This window comes from Pimephales promelas, chromosome 17 (assembly GCF_988280905.1).
Source record: "Pimephales promelas chromosome 17, fPimPro1.hap1.1, whole genome shotgun sequence".
NCBI lineage: Eukaryota > Metazoa > Chordata > Actinopteri > Cypriniformes > Leuciscidae > Pimephales > Pimephales promelas.
Genome location: NC_142785.1, coordinates 28,131,357 through 28,149,566, shown reverse-complemented (window position 1 = coordinate 28,149,566; position 18,210 = coordinate 28,131,357). Strand labels below are relative to the sequence as shown.

Genomic DNA, 18,210 nt, shown 5'->3' with positions numbered 1-18,210 from the left:
GTGTGTATGTGTGAGAGAGAGAGTGTGAATGTGCATAAAACTATAATGAAATAACAATGTATGTGCATTGTGCATATAAATGTGTGTGTGTGTGTGTGTTCTTCACGGCCTCATTAGTTGCTCGGTCTGCTAGCTGTGTCTTTATTCTAGTTTTATGTGCTCAGGTTTAGGGAATCACCTGAGATTAATTTGCAGTCTTGGGCCGCTCACTTCAATCCATAATTCAGCAGCAGTGTGGCTCTCTTCCTGACACCTGGCGCACCAGGACCCAGACAGAGTGAAATATTCACTACAGATCATCACGCCACAGCCGCTCGCCCTTATTAACCGGCCCCTTATCCGTCTGGAACGATGCATAGTGGGCCGAAAACGGGAGAAATTTGAGACCAAGTGTGTGCATGAGGAGATATTAAAATCAATCATCCGCTCTTATGTCATCCCTCTATGTTGAGCTGCTCTAATCATACAGCAGTCATTAATCATTTCAGGAGGTTGATGTGATATCCCGTGACAGGCAGCTGCGCTAGAGCATAATGTCTTTATCGTGCTGTTGTTAAGGTTTATCTTCTAGCAACGTGTAGGAATGGAATGAGGCTTTTTGCTTTTTAAAGCTGCAATTGTCGCCATCTCTGTTCGAAATCTGCAATTGCAGTCATTCGCGGAATTATTAACTTTACGTGAGTTGTGCTTCAACACCCTTGACACGGCACAGCGTGGATGAACACGATGTTTGAGGAGAGTGTGCGGCTGCCGATGTGGATACTGCCATTCAGAATCACAGATTATTCTTTTTGATAGTATGACCGACATAATAGTTGCGTTAATAGTGTTGAAACATTTACACTACATTTAAAAATCAACATTTCCCTGAAATTGTTGTGAATGATTCATTCTACTTGCAAATGCTGTTTGTTGTTGACCTCAGCTACTGTCGTGGCCTCAGAAAACTCATGAATCCATAGAGTCAATTTGAACCTGAAGAAATAGTTATTTTTGACAGTACCACCATCGTCTACAGCGGTTTGATGGAAAAGATAAAATGCTCAAAAAAACTCAACCACATTTATTTTTAACCACATTTAGGCCCCATTTACACGAAGGGAGAATTCAGATATTTCCCTGCGGATTGGTCTCTCGTTTACACGAAAACCCCGTTTTTATCACAGAAAACGATTATTTCTAAAAAAGTGGAGATTTCTGAAAACGGCAGTTATGTGTTGTCGCGTGAACTGGGAGAAACGGCGTTTTAGGTTCTCTCTTGTCGATTCTGAGGATTCTGATTGGCTTGCATGACTTTATCCTTCTCCCTCCACTGCCGCCAATAGGTTTGGCATAGATATGATGGCGCTCGCCTCGACGGCGTATTTATGCGGGTGTGTGAACGATGTTGTTTTTGAAAATGGAGAGAAAATATTTGTTTCGCTAAATACCTGGCTTTGTGTAAACATGGCCTAATACTCCAGTACTGCTGGTTGAAGTAGGTTACGATATAAGGAAGATATGGTGTCTTTTGAAGGGCACTCCAAAGTATAGTGACTACAAAAATGGATATGTTATAGTTATTGCATGTTGTTTGCTTAGGATTATCTATATAGACCCAACAGATTGTATAGATAGGTGTAGTATATGTACAGTATATACTGTAGGCTATGCAATTACAGGCCTATCAATTGTTCTCTTAGAGAGAGAAAGAAAGATAAGTTAAAGTTCTGTCAGTTTGGCCTCAGAATATGCTGACTTCATCAATACGCATCTGAAGCCTTGTGCGATAACGGCTCTGCGGCTCCGGCACACGTTTGGTATTCCTGCGGTGAGATGGACAGATTCCTATTAGCATTCAGACCCCGGAGGACTCGGGCGGGGGTGCCAGTTCAGAGACTGGGGCTGTGTGAGAGACGGTTCGAGGGCAGCCACGCAGAACCAACAATTCTTCCTCAATTGTCCAGCACATAGTCATAATGAGAAAACATTGATTGTAAACAAAGGATGCACAGTAATTGGGACTCCATGCTAAGTGTCAGGATTCGGCCCAAAGGTCGGTGGAGAGGGCTGCTTATTCAAAGTGAGATGCATGAATGTACTTCTAAAGATGAGAAATTATGGTCACATATGTAAAGCAAGTTGTTTTATTTTAAGGATTTTTTAAATTAAGTTTGATTTGCTAAATACTGAATACTATACACATACTACACACTGTTTGAAAGACTTTCTTAGTGTTTTTGAAAGAGGTCTCTTATGCTAACCAATACTTAATGGAAACCAGAAATAATATACAGTAGATAGCAAAAACGCACACAAAAAAACTATATGACATTTCTGGTTCCCATTAAATATTTCCTATAAGTCTTTATTTTGCGTGTATATTTCAAAGTACTTGAACTTTGCATGGAAAAAAAAAGGATGAAAAATATAATGGTACAAATATTTCTATTTTTCTGGGAAAAGTTCTTCTGTCACAGCAGCTGTTGCATGTCCCTGATGTCATGAAGAAGTTTATGTGATATTTAAAGAGCAAAGTTATCTTATGGTGTTGTTAATCTGGAGGGAAAATGACAGATGGAGAAATCAAGTTCCTTTGTTCATCTGAATGAGTCAGTGTCAATGAATATGAAAAACAACAACATCAACAAAACAAACAAAAAAACAAAAACACATTCAGAATTCTGTCATGTTTTTAAAGACATTTGTCTTTGTGTAAATGAATAGGCATAACGAGATGGCAGTGAATTAGCACTCCGCAGTGGCTCTGAAACATCCGTCGGGAAATTTCCATGTAAATATCAGCTTTTCAAGCGCGGCACTGAACATTTGGTGTGTAGTTTGCTGTGATATTACTGATGCAGTGTTATAAATCACTGCTCGAGTGTGATGTCTGACAGTTGCAGATTTCTTACCGTGATTCTGCTTGTTGTTTTCTCATAGAGCCATTACTCTGGACAATACGCTGGTCATCCTGTCCACCGTGGCTCCAGATGCTGGGAGATACTACGTGCAAGCCGTAAATGACAAGAACGGAGAAAACAAGACCGGCCAGCCCATAACGCTGTCTGTGGAAAGTAAGTCTGTAGAAATTTGGAAACACACATGCACAAAATTACATTTGAACTTCCTTCTAAACACTAAAAGTAAGTGTGTGTGTGTTTGTGTAGAATAATAGAATATATAGTATATAATTAGAGAGAGAATATGTATATATTGGACATTTTGATATGCCGGTCAAATATCTTGTCTGACAAAATTAAATATCTCCGGTCAAATTTCCCTATTAAAAGAAGTCAATGGGACCAGAAACGATCTGGTTACTGATATTCTTCTAAATACCAGAAAATCGGCTGAATGGATTCGAAAACGGTAAAACCCAACTGTTTAACTTCGGGTGAAGTTGTAAAATGAGCCTATTTCTTTAAAAAAAAAGTGGAGTATCCCTTTAATAACTTTCAAACGTTAGAGCCTGTTCCTTTATAACATAGCCAAAGGTTGGTGTATTTTTGCCTTATATTTTAGACTTATTCTTAAATTCATTGGGTTTGGGCAATTTGACCAGTGAGATTTAATTTTGTCGAACATTTAAACCCTGACACACACATATAAATGTACTTATTTTAAAGATAAAATATACTTCAATACATATTTATATACAGAAGCATACTTCTGTTCTCAATTTTCCTCGTTCTTATCTGAAAAAATCAAAGTTTTGTCTATCCGCTCCATGAGTCTTGGCTTTCCATTTTAGATAACATGCCGGTTTATATGAACATATAAATCTGTGAACAACAGGCTATAGACAAATACATATTTGTCTTCGGTGACAGTGCTTTGTTTTTTTTTTTTTACTCTCACCGCTTCTCTGAAATTCGAGAGTGAGAATATTGACAGTTATGGATTGTACTTTGTGAGAGTGTTGGTGTATCAGATTCTCTGTGCAAACCAGGATATGATATTTTTGAGTCAAATACAGGAGGGACTAAAGAATGGTGCGGCAACAGATTAGAGATAGTGGGGGGGGGGGTGTATGTGTATGTGTGTGTGTGTGTGGGGGTGTCTAGAGGACAGTCCTTCCCAGAAGCTGTAGTTGAGTATCAGTGCTTTACAGAAGACTCTCTCTGACAGAAGTCTGCACACACACACACACGCACGCTCTCCCACACACAAGCGTAGCTACTATAGCAGAGATATAGGTTCCTGTTCCAAACACAAACCTGTCACACTTGCTGTAACACGTACAATACATCGGCTGGCACTTCCTACAGTACATCTGGACACACTCACACCTGAAGATGACAGATCTGAGTTCTATTAAAAACACTCACTCGATAATGTCTTTTACCTGTGTGTCACAACACTCATTTCTCCTCTGCTGTAGATGTCGGTGGTCCTGCAGACCCCATCGCTCCCACCATTGTGATTCCTCCGAGGAACACCAGCGTCATATCCGGCACCTCTGAGGTCACGATGGAGTGTGTGGCCAACGCTAGGTGACGACCTCTGATTCCTGTTTGAATGAAACGCAAATGATTTTAATTACAAGACGAGCAGTGGGTTGAAGTCTATCATAATTTTTGATTCTTTTCTCGAAACCTTTCTGTAATTATTTCTTGTGAAGTACAGACTCTATTGAGTCTTGTAAAAGAAAATGGTCATAATTGTAATGGAATAACTGAAAAAAGTGGTTAACGTTAAGTTCCCTTTTTCTATACGGTGGAAAACTGTAATTGATCTAATTAGGCATTTAATGTAATATTATATTAAATTACTCTTAAATGTACATTTTCTTTGAAGTGAAAAAGAATAGGTCATCTTATAATTTACAGTGAAAACCCATAAACTGTCTAAGATTCCCACGTCATGTGACACTTCACTTTGATGGTTTTTCATTTTGTTTTATTGGGTTACATATATTAGGATTTAATGTTACATATATAAGGATGTTATGTTGTTTTTTTCCCTTATTTTAGTGTCACCATGATGGTGTTTTGTGTTTGTATGTATGACACTGTTCGCCTTTTATTTTACACACAGCTTTCTCATTACTGTATTTTTAAGGTGGTTTTCAGTATATAATAAAAGTTAAAAAAATATATATATATATTTTAGTCATTTAATATATTAACATTATTTCAATCTGTTCATTTTAAAACGTTGCTCAATTTTAAAATTATTTTCAGTAAAAAAATGTAAAACCTTTTATAGATACTGTAGATAGATAGATAGATAGATAGATAGATAGATAGATAGATAGATAGATAGATAGATAGATAGATAGATAGATAGATAGATAGATAGATAGATAGATAGATAGATAGATAGATAGATAGATAGATAGATATATAGATAGATAGATAGATAGATAGATAGATAGATAGATAGATAGATAGATAGATAGATAGATAGATAGATAGATAGATAGATAGATAGATAGATAGATGTGTATATATGTATATATATATGTGTGTGTGTGTGTGTGTGTCATTTTTGTTTGTTCGTTAATTTAGTTTAAAAATAAATTAAAGAGAATTATTGTAATATTTGTGTTTTTATGTGGACAAAATGTCGCATTTTCAATGTTGTATCCATGTAAACTCCCTTTCTCTATCCTCACGTAGGTCATTCAGAAGTTACACTGTCTTTAAATGGTCATGGCATGAGTGGATTAAAATTTTTGACGCATAATGTTAAATTCCTGTGGCTCTACTTTCATAGAAATATGTGTTTTAAGTGTATGAAATGTCTTAGCCATAGACTTTCAAGGTAAATGCTCTATTGTAATAACATTGTCTTTTCTTTTTCAATTTGAGGAAACTATTCAAAAGTGCATTCATGGGATGAAAATCAACTGAATGTCATAGATAGTGCTTTCATAGTGCAAAACAAACTGTATTAATAGGACAAGCCAACGTTTTAATGGTTGACAGTTACCCTCCCTGACTCTTTCCCTCCCATTTTAATTCCCTATCAGGCCATTGATAAAGCTGAGCATCAGTTGGAAGAAGGACGGTGTTCCGGTGAGGAGTGGACTGAGTGATTTTAACCGTAGACTGACGGTGTTGAGTCCGGTTGTCAGTGACTCTGGCTTCTACGAGTGTGAAGCTGTCCTCCGTAGCAGTAGCGTTCCCTCTGTCAGCGCTGGAGCGTACCTGCATGTGCTCGGTAATAAACATGGACTGTACACACATCGGACTACTGTAGTGATGGATACATTTCAGTGTAAATTCACTAGTGCATTAGAGATTAGTGAACTTCATTTGAAGTATTCTACATTTTTTCTTACCAGTATTCAGTATTCATATTTATACATTAACAAAACAAAAAAAAAGAAATAAATATTGAAGCTAATGAGCATGTGCAAGAGCAACGGAGTGTTGCTAATACATGCTGCTTAACTACTGCGCTCTGTTACCAGTAGGCGTGGCCTCCTATGGCAGTGAAGCAAGTGCATTCTGGGAGTTGTTGTCTTTCATCCACATAAGCCAAAATACAATTTCTGGCTTTTCTCAGTCTATAAAGCTCCAAATTCAAAAATAATTTCACATTTTTTTCTACATAAATGACCCATTTTCAATACACATTCATCTTTCCAGAGGTGAAGTATCCCTTTAATAGTAGTTACTAGAGTGTTAATAATGCATTACTCATTTGTACCTGTGTTGTTATTCTTTAATTAATGGAAAAGTATTCTGAAGTGTTACCAAAAAAAAAAAAAACTTTACCAACCCCAAACTTTTGAATAGTACATTTTGTAGCTATACTATATATAAGCTGCTTTGATTAAAAGTGACAAATATAGTAGTCACAATCACAATTGACCTGATTTTATTTAAGGTGAATAGTCATTTTAATTAGAACTTGTCTCTATTTACAATGTCTGTCTCATTTTAGGCCATTTTTCTATATCTGTATCTATTGTAATGTTAGAGTAAAACCAAAAAGCCTGAACAGGATGTTCTCAAAAATACAACAACAGTCCAATTTATTTGAAAAGATTCAATCTTGCTTCCTGTGCCGTTTATCTGGGGTGTTTTTTTTATCTTGAAGTGCACATGTGGAGGTCACAACCCCCCCTCTCTTTCTCTCTCTTCCTCTTCCGCAGAACCACCTCAGTTTGTGAAGGAACCAGAGAAACACATCACCGCTGAGATGGAGAAAGTGGTGGACATTCCCTGCCAGGCCAGAGGTGAGACACCTGACCTCCCATCCTAATGAGTTTTTCCCAGCGCCAAGTCATTTCTCTCTCCTTACTGAAGCTGCGCAAAGCATCCTCAGCCAATCAGAACACGATGTTTAATAGACAGCTGCATGAAACACGATTTTTGATCAATTGGACTATACCGTGGGCGGAGCTACTCAATAAAGTAGTTTGAATTGCAGATAGTTCAACAAAATTGAGTCAGTCAAAAAGAAATGAAGGTTTTGGATGAAAATATTCCAGGATTTTTCTCCATAGCTATAATGAACGTCAATGGACCCCAACCGTTTCAAGGTCCAAATGAGAGTTTCAGTGCAGCTTCAAAGGGCTTTAAACGACACCAGATGATGAATGAGGGTCTTATCTAGCCAAACGATTGCTCATTTCAAAAATAAATAAAAAACGTTAAGTTTTATAAGCACAAATGCTCGCCTTGCTCTGTTCTGTGATGAGCGTTCGTGACTCTCCTGTTCGAACTCGTTCATGAAAATGAACGAATCTTTTTTCGAGTAATTTCGTTAATTGAATGAGTCTTTTTAAACAGATTAAACCAACCGTTTCAAGGTCCAAATGAGAGTTTCAGTGCAGCTTCAAAGGGCTTTAAACGACACCAGATGATGAATGAGGGTCTTATCTAGCGAAACGATCACTCATTTTAAAAATAAATAAAAATCTTTAAGTTTTATAAGCACAAATGCTCGCCTTGCTCTGTTCTGTGATGCACGTTCATGACTCTCCTGTTCGAACTCGTTCATCAAAATGAACGAATCTTTTTCGAGTAATTTCGTTCGTTGAATGAGTCTTTTTAAACAGATTAAATCTTTTCAAACAGAGCTTTTCTTTCATTGTTTTCATTTTGTAATATCCACAGCAGAAAAATATCCAACGCATTCTCATCCCAAAGCGCCATATACAACGCTTTTGCAAAAGCGTAAATATCCAACGCACATGGCACCCTTTAACGTCTAATGAGACGCTTCGGTTATGGTTAAGTTTAGGTATGGTGTAGGGTTAGGGTTAGACCACTAGGGGCGCCTTCTGCCCAAATATATCTGCGTCTCATTTCACGTTAAAGGGTGCCATGTGCGTTGGATATTTACGCTTTTGCAAAAGCGTCCTATATGGCGCTTTGGGATGAGAACGGGCTCAAATATCTCAATGTCAATGTAATTTATTAAGTATTAAGTTTTTTGAAAAATATTTAATCATTCAGCTATACATTTATAACTACTCATCTCAGGTGTCCCTCAGCCTGATATCGTGTGGTATAAGGACGCAGTACCCATAAGCCCCGTGAAGACCCCGCGCTACAGAGTGCTGGCAGGGGGTAGTCTCCAGGTCAACGGCCTTCTGCCTGACGACACCGGAATGTTCCAGTGCTTCGCCCGCAACCAGGCCGGAGAGGTGCAAACCAACACCTACCTCGCAGTTACGAGTGAGTTCATCCATACGGATTACACCTCTCCTCTTTATGCCTCTCATACACTGATGCACAAATACATGTGGACATTTAGTTCCTCTGCTTCTCTCTGTCTGTCTCTTTCTCTTGCAATCAGAAAGGCTTTGAATGCCATACCAACAATGCTTTTCTTTCTTCCAGGCTTCATTCTTTCTTGTGCCGCTGATGTGCTTTTCTGTCGCTGTGTTAAGGCTGTGATTAATACCCTGTTGTGAGGAAGAGTTAGCGAGAGAGAGAGAGAGACCGAAAGAGAGACAGGGAGAGATAAAGAGGGCTTTTATAGAGGACTGACTGAGCTTATCTTGCCGCTCCGAGACACATAGAGCTCGCTAAAATGCTAAACACCATCTAGCTTATATTTACCTCTGCTTACAACAAACACAGATATTGGGAATGAATGGACGGTGCCGAAGTTAAAGAGATCATTTATCCAAAATGAAAATCTTGTCATCATTTACCTCACAAGTCTTACTTTCTCATGTGGTGAACCAACGAGGATTATTTGAGTGTCCAATGTTGTTTTGGACCCCATTGACTTGTTCCACATACAGAAGAAAGTAAGTCACACAGGTTTGGAACGACATGGGATTAAGTACATTTTTGGGTGAAGTATCCCTTTAAGTATTAGCTTTCCTTTTCCCTTATCAACCAGTCTGGAAATTGTAAGAACATGTCTGTTCGCCCACTGTCATGCCTGTCTACATTTCTCAGTGAATTGTTTCAGCTTTCTGTTTCGTACCTGCTTTCATTCCGTTGTTTTCTTTACTTGTTTGGTTTCTAAGTCACGCTTTGATCCGCACGAATCGAGTTTTTTTCCCAGTGCTTACGAATGCGAGGAAGTGTTTGAACGTGTGTGTGTGTGCCGTTGTACGTCTTTGTTTCTCATGCATTTGGTGTGCTCCTCTCATAGGTATAGCACCGAACATCACGGCGGGGCCTTCCGACAGCACTGTGATTGACGGCATGTCAGTTATCCTGCACTGTGAGACCTCAGGAGCGCCCCGTCCTGCCATCACCTGGCAGAAAGGTGAAGAACATATCCCTCAAAGTCTACACTCATGCATTTCCAAAGAACAACTACAAAGTGTCAGTTCCCAGGCCGCACCTCTCCCCAGTGCCTTTCTGTTCCTTTGTTATTTTTTTTTTCACTACTATATTGCACTACTTTGCTGCAATCCCGCCTTCACGTTTGAAATTGTGTAGATGTCATCATTAGACAAGAAAATTATTGTGTGATTTGACACAGGCTACAATTATGTAAATGCATGTTTTATAGTGAGCAGAGTTGAGCATGGTAGCAACAACTTTCTTGAATATCCAAACTACTCATTAAAAATCATTGTAGAAGCTACAAATACATCCGAACCACATGAAATGTAAGGTGTCGGTTGCCACAAAATTATGATTCTGTATGAAAACAATTGTATGGAAGACCGGCAAATTAGAGGAGCGTGTCCGTCCCCAGAACCGTGCTTTACATTTATGTCGGAGCAGAAGGAAAGGAAACAAGCCTGCTTGTGGTTTTAAAGGATTAGTTCACCCAAAAATGAAAGTTCTGTCATTGTTTGCTCACCCTTCTGTTGTTTTAAATCCATTTGAGCTTTTCTGTGGAACACAACAGAAGTTTTAAAGAATTATTTTGGGCCCTCTTGTCCGTAGAATTATAATGAATGGGAACCAAGGCTGTCAAGCTTGTGCAAAATCAGCATAAAACATAGTCTATATGACTCTCACACTTTATTCCAAGTTCTCTGATACAATACAAAAGCTTTGTGTGAGTTGCATACCCAAATGTAAGATTTTTTTTTTTTTTTTTTTTTTTTTTAATTGAAAATCTTGCCAGGTTTAATGAAAGACTTATTGAATGGAATGGAAAGAAAAGGAAAGATTACAGGCACATGAAGACTTAAGTTTCATTCAAGTTCTCACACAAAACTACCATATGACTTCAAAAGATTTGGAATATAGACTCATATTGACTTTTACATTCAGTAAATGTAAATAAAATTCCATATATTTTCACTGTAGGCTGTTCATCATCCAACTTGGTTTGTTAATATACAGAAGATGCCCAATGATGTACAGTTACCATTTAATTTTGGCTAATAAGATGTATTTCTGCCTGGGTATGTGATTGACCTCTGCAGGAGAACGAGTGCTGGCCAGCGGTTCGGTTCAGCTACCCCGGTTCACTCTCCTAGAATCAGGAAGTTTACTTATAAGCCCCTCCCACATATCAGACGCCGGCACCTACACCTGCATGGCCAGCAACTCCCGTGGCATAGACGAGGCCTCGGCCGACCTCGTGGTCTGGGGTGAGTGTGTTTGTGTGTATACTGTAGATCAGAGCTATGTTTTTACTTGGTGACGTCCATGTTCAAGTGCGTTTTTGTCATACACCTGTGCATATACTGACGTGCATTTACTTGGTTCCCCATTACAGCACGTACACGCATCACTAATCCTCCTCAGGATCAGAGTGTCATCAAAGGAACAAAAGCCACCATGACCTGTGGTGTGACACATGACCCCAGCGTCTCAGTCAGGTGCGGCCAACATACACCTGACTGCAAAGAAATATTGTGAACACAGAATGTTTTGTATTTTTTGAAACTACTTTGATAATGTAACTAAAGCCATGGGTAGGGGTGGGGTATTAATTACATGTTCATTTTTTTTGAAGAAAATATAAATATTTGACCTTCATTGTTATATGAAGGACATCGCTATGTAGTTGCTAAGTGGTACTATGTTGTTTTTTTGTGTGTTGCTATAAAATTGTTAGGCTGTTACTAGGATGCAGAGTGTTCTAAATGGTTGTAAGGGAGTTATTTGGTGGATTCTAGAGTGTTCTGGGTGGATGCTAGGCCGTTACTAGGTGGATGATAAAATGTTTTTGGTGGTTGCTAGGCTGTTTCTTGGTGAATTATATAATGTTTTGAGCAGTTGCTAGGCCGTTATTTGGTGGATGCTAAAGTGTTCTGGATGGTTGTTAGGGTGTTACTTGATGGATGCTAGAGTGTTCTGGGGGGTTGCTAGCCATTACTAGATGGATGATTGAATATTTTGGATGGTTGCTAGGTGTTCTGGGCTGTGTTTCCCAAAAGGATTGTAAACCTAAGTTGATTGTAGAACCATTGCCACCAATGGTCTCTATGATCAACTTAGGTTAACGATGCTTTTGGAAAATGCAGCCCCTGGTGGTTACTAGGCCATTACCATGTGGATGATAGAATGTTTTAGGTGGTTGCTAGGCCGTTACTAGGTGGATGATTGAATGTTTCGGGTAGTTCCGAGGCGTTAGTAGGTGGATGTTAGAGTGTTCTGGGTGGTTGTTTGGGCATTACTTTATGAATGCTAGAGTATTCTAGAGTAATGCAAGGGTGTTACTAGGTGGATACTAGAGTGTTCTGGGTTAGGGTGTTACTTGGTGGATGATAGAATCTTCTGGGTGGTTTCTAGCCATTACTAGATGGGTAATTGAATATGTTGGATGGTTGCTAGGTGGATGCTAGAGTGTTCTGGATGGTTGTTAGGACATTACTTGGTGGATGCTAGAGAGTTCTGGGTGGTTGCTAGGTCATTATTGGGGGATGATGGAATGTTTTGGGTGGTTGCTAGGCATTAGTAAGTAGATGTTTGAGTGTTCTGGTTGGAATGTTTTGGGTGGTTGCTTGGCATTACTACGTGGGTTGTTGTTGGTTTTAGAACAAGGAGTGTTCTTGTTGGTTGCTAGGCCGTTACAAGGCTGATTATAGAAAGTTTTGGGTGGTTGTTTGGGCATTACTTGGTGGATGCTAGAGTGTTCTGGGCTGTGTTTCCCAAAAGCATTGAAAGCCTAAGTTGATCGTAGAACCATTGCCACCAATGGTCTCTTTGTTCAACTTAGGCTTATCAGTACTATGTTTTTGGAAAATGCAGCCCCTGGTGGTTACTAGGCTGTTACCATGTGGATGATAGAATGTTTTAGGTGGTTGCTAGGCCGTTACTAGGTGGATGATTGAATGTTTCGGGTAGTTCCGAGGCGTTAGTAGGTGGATGTTAGAGTGTTCTGGGTGGTTGTTTGGGCATTACTTTATGAATGCTAGAGTATTCTAGAGTAATGCAAGGGTGTTACTAGGTGGATACTAGAGAGTTCTGGGTTAGGGTGTTACTTGGTGGATGATAGAATTTTCTGGGTGGTTTCTAGCCATTACTAGATGGGTAATTGAATATGTTGGATGGTTGCTAGGTGGATGCTAGAGTGTTCTGGATGGTTGTTAGGACATTACTTGGTGGATGCCAGAGAGTTCTGGGTGGTTGCTAGGTCATTATTGGGGGATGATGGAATGTTTTGGGTGGTTGCTAGGCATTAGTAAGTAGATGTTTGAGTGTTCTGGTTGGAATGTTTTGGGTGGTTGCTTGGCATTACTACGTGGGTTCTTGTTGGTTTTAGTAGAACAAGGAGTGTTCTTGTTGGTTGCTAGGCCGTTACAAGGCTGATTATAGAAAGTTTTGGGTGGTTGTTTGGGCATTACTTGGTGGATGCTAGAGTGTTCTGGGCTGTGTTTCCCAAAAGCATTGAAAGCCTAAGTTGATCGTAGAACCATTGCCACCAATGGTCTCTTTGTTCAACTTAGGCTTATCGGTACTATGTTTCTGGAAAATGCAGCCCCTGGTGGTTACTAGGCTGTTACCATGTGGGTGATAGAATGTTTAAGGTGGTTACTAGGCCATTACTAGGTGGATGATAGAATGTTTCGGGTAGTTGCGAGGCATTCGTATGTGGATGTTAGAGTGAATGGGTGGTTGCTTGATGAATGCTAGAGTATTCGGGGTGCTAGGGTGTTACTTAGTTGAATGTCACAGTGTTTGGGTGGTTATGTGTGTGCTGGCTGGGTACTAGGCCATGACTTGTTAAAGGATGTTAAAGTGTTCAGAGTGGTTGCTAGTCTGTTACTATGCAGATACTACAGTGTTCTGGGTGGATGCTATGATGTTTTGGATGGTGGCTTTCTACCCCTGAGTATGAGCAATCGTGATGCAAGCCTTATGTTTCACACCATTTAAATCCCAATGGATAAAATCATCTGGTGTTAATGATGCCTCAACAGCGTGAAATCATGAGCCATTACATTATCTCAACATTTACAACACCCATATGGTTCCCCAGGATCCTTTGAATGTCCCTTGAATCTCAGTGCGCTCATTTGGAAGTCAGCAGCTTCAACCATCCTCCATTACGGTAGATCGGCAATGTGATTTGAAGGCAAGATTCAGACTTTCAATGAGCACCTGAACTTCAATTAGTGACACCTTTTAAGAGTTGTTTTTCAGCTGATTCGGTTATGTCAGGCTCCCTCTGTCTTCCTCTTCCATTTCTTTCTGTCCTCCGTAACCTCCTTTGCGAACACCCGTAGAGGGGTTTCGCTTATTCGTAAAGAATGAGGGATGAGAAGGAGGGATAATTGTGTTGGATGGAGCCAGTAATTGATAGCAGCAGTAAAAGGATTTCCAACAAGCCAGGTCATGATGCAATTAATCACGAGTGTTTGTGAATGCGTATCTGTTTCCAGCGTGTGTGCGAGAGTCTCTTATCGATTACGGAGAGGTTGGACACATCTGTTAGACGCTTCTGATGACCTTGGATGTTCCCTGAATACTGTGCAGTTTCTTTGAGATTAATGTAATATGTAGATCTGCTCAGTTAAATACACTGTTTCAGACACACAGGTGTTACGTTTGCCAGACCAGCGGCACATAGGAACAATGGCTTTACTGTGATGCAATAAATCATTTTTATTCTCTCTCTCTCTTCAAAACTCTCTCTTTAACTTTAATTTGTATTTAAAGACTTCATCATATATAGTATATTATACTGTATGTAATGATTCATTAGTCCTAAAAAGTTGTGAAGACCCTTCTGGATGGTGCTAGAGTGTTATGGCTGGTTGCTTTTATTTTTGTCTTTATTTAGATAGTATAGCTGGAGAGAGGACAGGAAGCAAAGTCGGAGAGAGAGGAAGTCTGGGTCGGGATCGCAAGTCGGGATCATAGACTGTAAAAAAAATATGGTCAGCTCATCTCCGCTACCTTCCACTGTAGAAAAAAAAAATAAGTCGTTTGGAACCCAAGTCTGCACAATGGTAATCCTGAGGTGGAGCCGCGGCATCAAGGTCCGCCCAAACGCCTGCAGACTCAATCGCAAGCACAGCTGTTAATCATGACATCACACCACTTTTTTATAGCATCACAAATCTAACTAAAACCTGGAAACTGGTACTGGGGAACACAGGTCTGCTGCATGATGAGAACTACATAAAAAGACTGAAACTGAATCTTTGGGGGAAAAAAATGATTGAAATGTAATTGGAATTTTTTAGTTTTGCTTGTGTTCCATGCGATTACATGGAGAGGGCCGTGTTTAAGACCTATACTGCAGCCAGCCACCAGGGGGCGATCGAAATGCTTTGGCTTAACTTTTCTAGACTTGTTTGGCACACTTGGTAAGGAATTGAACTCGGGTTGCCCGAAGCGCAACTTCACTACTTGTTAGAACACTGCCTAGGAGGCCATAGGCTCTAATTGGTTGCTAAAATTGAACAAGATTGATGCTAGAATTGGGTGGTTGCTCGGGTGTTTCTACAGTGCCTTGCAAAAGTATTTGGCCCCCTTGAACTTTTCGACCTTTTGCCACATTTCAGGCTGCAAACATAAAGATGTAAAACTGTAATTTTTTGTGAAGAATCAACAAAAGGTGGGACAAAATCATGAAGTGGAACGAAATTTATTGGGTATTTCAAACTTTTTTAACAAATAAAAAACTGAAAAATTGGGTGAGCAAAATTATTCAGCCCCTTTACTTTCAGTGCAGCAAACTCTCTCCAGAAGTTCAGTGAGGATCTCTGAATGATCCTGAATGTTGACCTAAATGACTAATGATGATAAATAGAATCCTGTGTGTAATAAAGTCTCTGTATAAATGCACCTGCTCTGTGATAGTCTCAGAGGTCCGTTTAAAGCACAGAGAGCATCATGAAGAACAAGGAACACACCAGGCAGGTCCGAGATACTGTTGTGGAGAAGTTTAAAGCTGGATCTGGATACAGAAAGATTTCCCAAGCTTTAAACATTCCAAGGAGCTCTGTGCAAGCAATAATATTGAAATGGAAGGAGTATCAGACCACTGCAAATCTACCAAGACCTGGCCATCCCTCTAAACTTTCAGCTCATACAAGGAGAAGACTAATCAGAGATGCAGCCAAGAGGCCCATGATCACTCTGGATGAGCTGCAGAGATCTACAGCTGAGGTGGGAGACTCTGTCCATAGGACAACAATGGTCGTATGCTGCACAAATCTGGCCTTTATGGAAGAGTGGCAAGAAGAATGCCATTTCTTAAAGAGATCCATAAAAAGTGTCGTTTAAAGTTTGCCACAAGCCACCTGGGAGACACACCAAACATGTGGAAGAAGGTGCTCGAACTTTTTGGCAACAATGCAAAACGTTATGTTTGGCGTAAAAGCAACACAGCTCATCACCCTGAACACACCATCCATACTGTCAAACATGGTGGTGTCAGCATCATGGTTTGGGCCTGCTTTTCTTCAGCAGGGACAGGGAAAATGGTTCAAATTGATGGGAAGATGGATGGAGCCAAATACAGGACCATTCTGGAAGAAAACCTGATGGAGTCTGCAAAAGACCTGAGACTGGGACGGAGATTTGTCTTCCAACAAGACAATGATCCAAAACATAAAGCAAAATCTACAATGGAATGGTTCACAAATAAACATATCCAGGTGTTAGAATGGCCAAGTCAAAGTCCAGACCTTAATTTAATCGAGAATCTGTGGAAAGAACTGAAAACTGCTGTTCACAAACGCTCTCCATCCAACCTCACTGAGCTCAAACTGTTTTGCAAGGAGGAATGGGCAAAAATTTCAATCTCTCGATGTGCAAAACTGATTGAGACATACCCCAAGCGACTTACAGCTGTAATTGCAGCAAAAGGTGGAGCTACAAAGTATTAACTTAAGGGGGCTGAATAATTTTGCTCGCCCAAGTTTTCAGTTTTTTATTTGTTAAAAAAGTTTGAAATATCCAATAAATTTCGTTCCACTTCATGATTGTGTCCCACCGGTTGTTGATTCTTCACAAAAAATTACAGTTTTATATCTTTATGTTTGCAGCCTGAAATGTGGCAAAAGGTCGAAAAGTTCAAGGGGGCCGAATACTTTCGCAAGGCACTGTAGATGGATTCTAGATCATTCTGGGTGATAGCTAGGATTTTGTGGGTGGACATCGTTATTTTTATGGGTGTTTTGGTTGCTAGGCCATTAGGTGAATGATAGAATGTTGTGGGTGGTTCCTTGGATGTTACTAAGTGGATGCTAGAGTATTCTTGATGGTTGCAATAGTTTTACAAGAGTGATGCTAGAACTGTGTGATCGTTTGGATGTGCTAGATGGTTGCTAGGCTGTAACTAGGTGGATGCTACAGTGTTTTGGGTGGTTACCAGGCAGTTGCTAGGTGAATGCTAGAATATTCTGGGTGGTTGCAAGGGTTTTTTACTAAATAGATGCGAGAGTGTTGTGGTTTCTAGGTCTTTATTAGGTGGTTTCTAGGGTCTTTGTTGGGATTTCTAAGTTTTTTACAGATTTTAGGAAGCACCACTAATAACATTAACATTTCGGAATTTTCACAATCAAATCTAGATGGATCCCACTGTACAATATTTCATTTTACATTATGAAAATACAATATATTTGATGTTATTTGATATTTAATTACAGAATGAAAACAGTAATGGTCTTGAAATAAACTGATTTTTGTAGACTTAGTAGTATTGACAATAATAGTATTGGTCTTGTATGTTGTTGTTTGTGTGTACGTTCAGGTTTGTTTGGGAGAAGGATGGTCAGGTGATCATCCCTCAGTCTCTGCCTCGAATGCGACTGGATGTCAATGGAACGCTGCACATCTCTCAGACCTGGTCAGGTGACATCGGCACATACACCTGCAGAGTGACATCAGTGGGCGGCAATGATTCCCGCAGCGCACACTTGCGCGTGAGGTCAGAGATGAAAACGCTATCCCATCATCCTCTCTGCTCTGTTCCCTATCCACGCAGTCCTTCATCTCTTCTGATCATTTCTTTTTGATTTGGTCTGTCTCCTGCTCTCTGAATCGTACCTCATTCAGTTTTTCAATATCACCTGCACTCATTCGGTCGTTGCCTCCATTTTTTAATTTAATAGCACAGTTGTTATTATCTGCTCCCATTTTTTTTTTTTTTTCTGTTCTCATTTTTTTTTTTTTGTTCATCTCATTTCTCTTTTTTTCCATCAAACATGTTTTGATTAACCTTGTCTTTTTCTTTTTTGTTTTACTTTCATTATTGATTGATAATCCTGTAGTCATTTTAAACGCATTCATTCATTTCCACGCTTCTCCACTGTCAAACATTCCCATTCTCTCTTTAAACTCAATTTTTATTCCTGTCATATATAAGGAATATATATATATATCAAGTATATAAATAGTCAACTACTAGATACTAGATGTAACATTCCACCTCAACCTCTGT

At 39.6% G+C, this 18,210-nt stretch overlaps 1 protein-coding gene across 7 annotated transcripts in view; it reads left to right on the top strand.

The window, feature by feature from the left end:
• Window positions 1-18,210, top strand: part of sdk2b (sidekick cell adhesion molecule 2b) — a 328,267-nt gene that overhangs the window by 260,452 nt on the left and 49,605 nt on the right. For all 7 annotated transcript variants that reach the window (XM_089122340.1, XM_089122336.1, XM_089122334.1 and 4 more), the window contains 9 exons: window positions 2,923-3,056; window positions 4,364-4,475; window positions 5,957-6,147; window positions 7,088-7,171; window positions 8,424-8,618; window positions 9,553-9,669; window positions 10,790-10,957; window positions 11,086-11,188; window positions 17,521-17,697. In XM_089122340.1, the coding sequence (XP_088978466.1) occupies window positions 2,923-3,056; window positions 4,364-4,475; window positions 5,957-6,147; window positions 7,088-7,171; window positions 8,424-8,618; window positions 9,553-9,669; window positions 10,790-10,957; window positions 11,086-11,188; window positions 17,521-17,697 (1,281 nt within the window). The remainder of the gene's footprint in view (window positions 1-2,922; window positions 3,057-4,363; window positions 4,476-5,956; window positions 6,148-7,087; window positions 7,172-8,423; window positions 8,619-9,552; window positions 9,670-10,789; window positions 10,958-11,085; window positions 11,189-17,520; window positions 17,698-18,210) is intronic.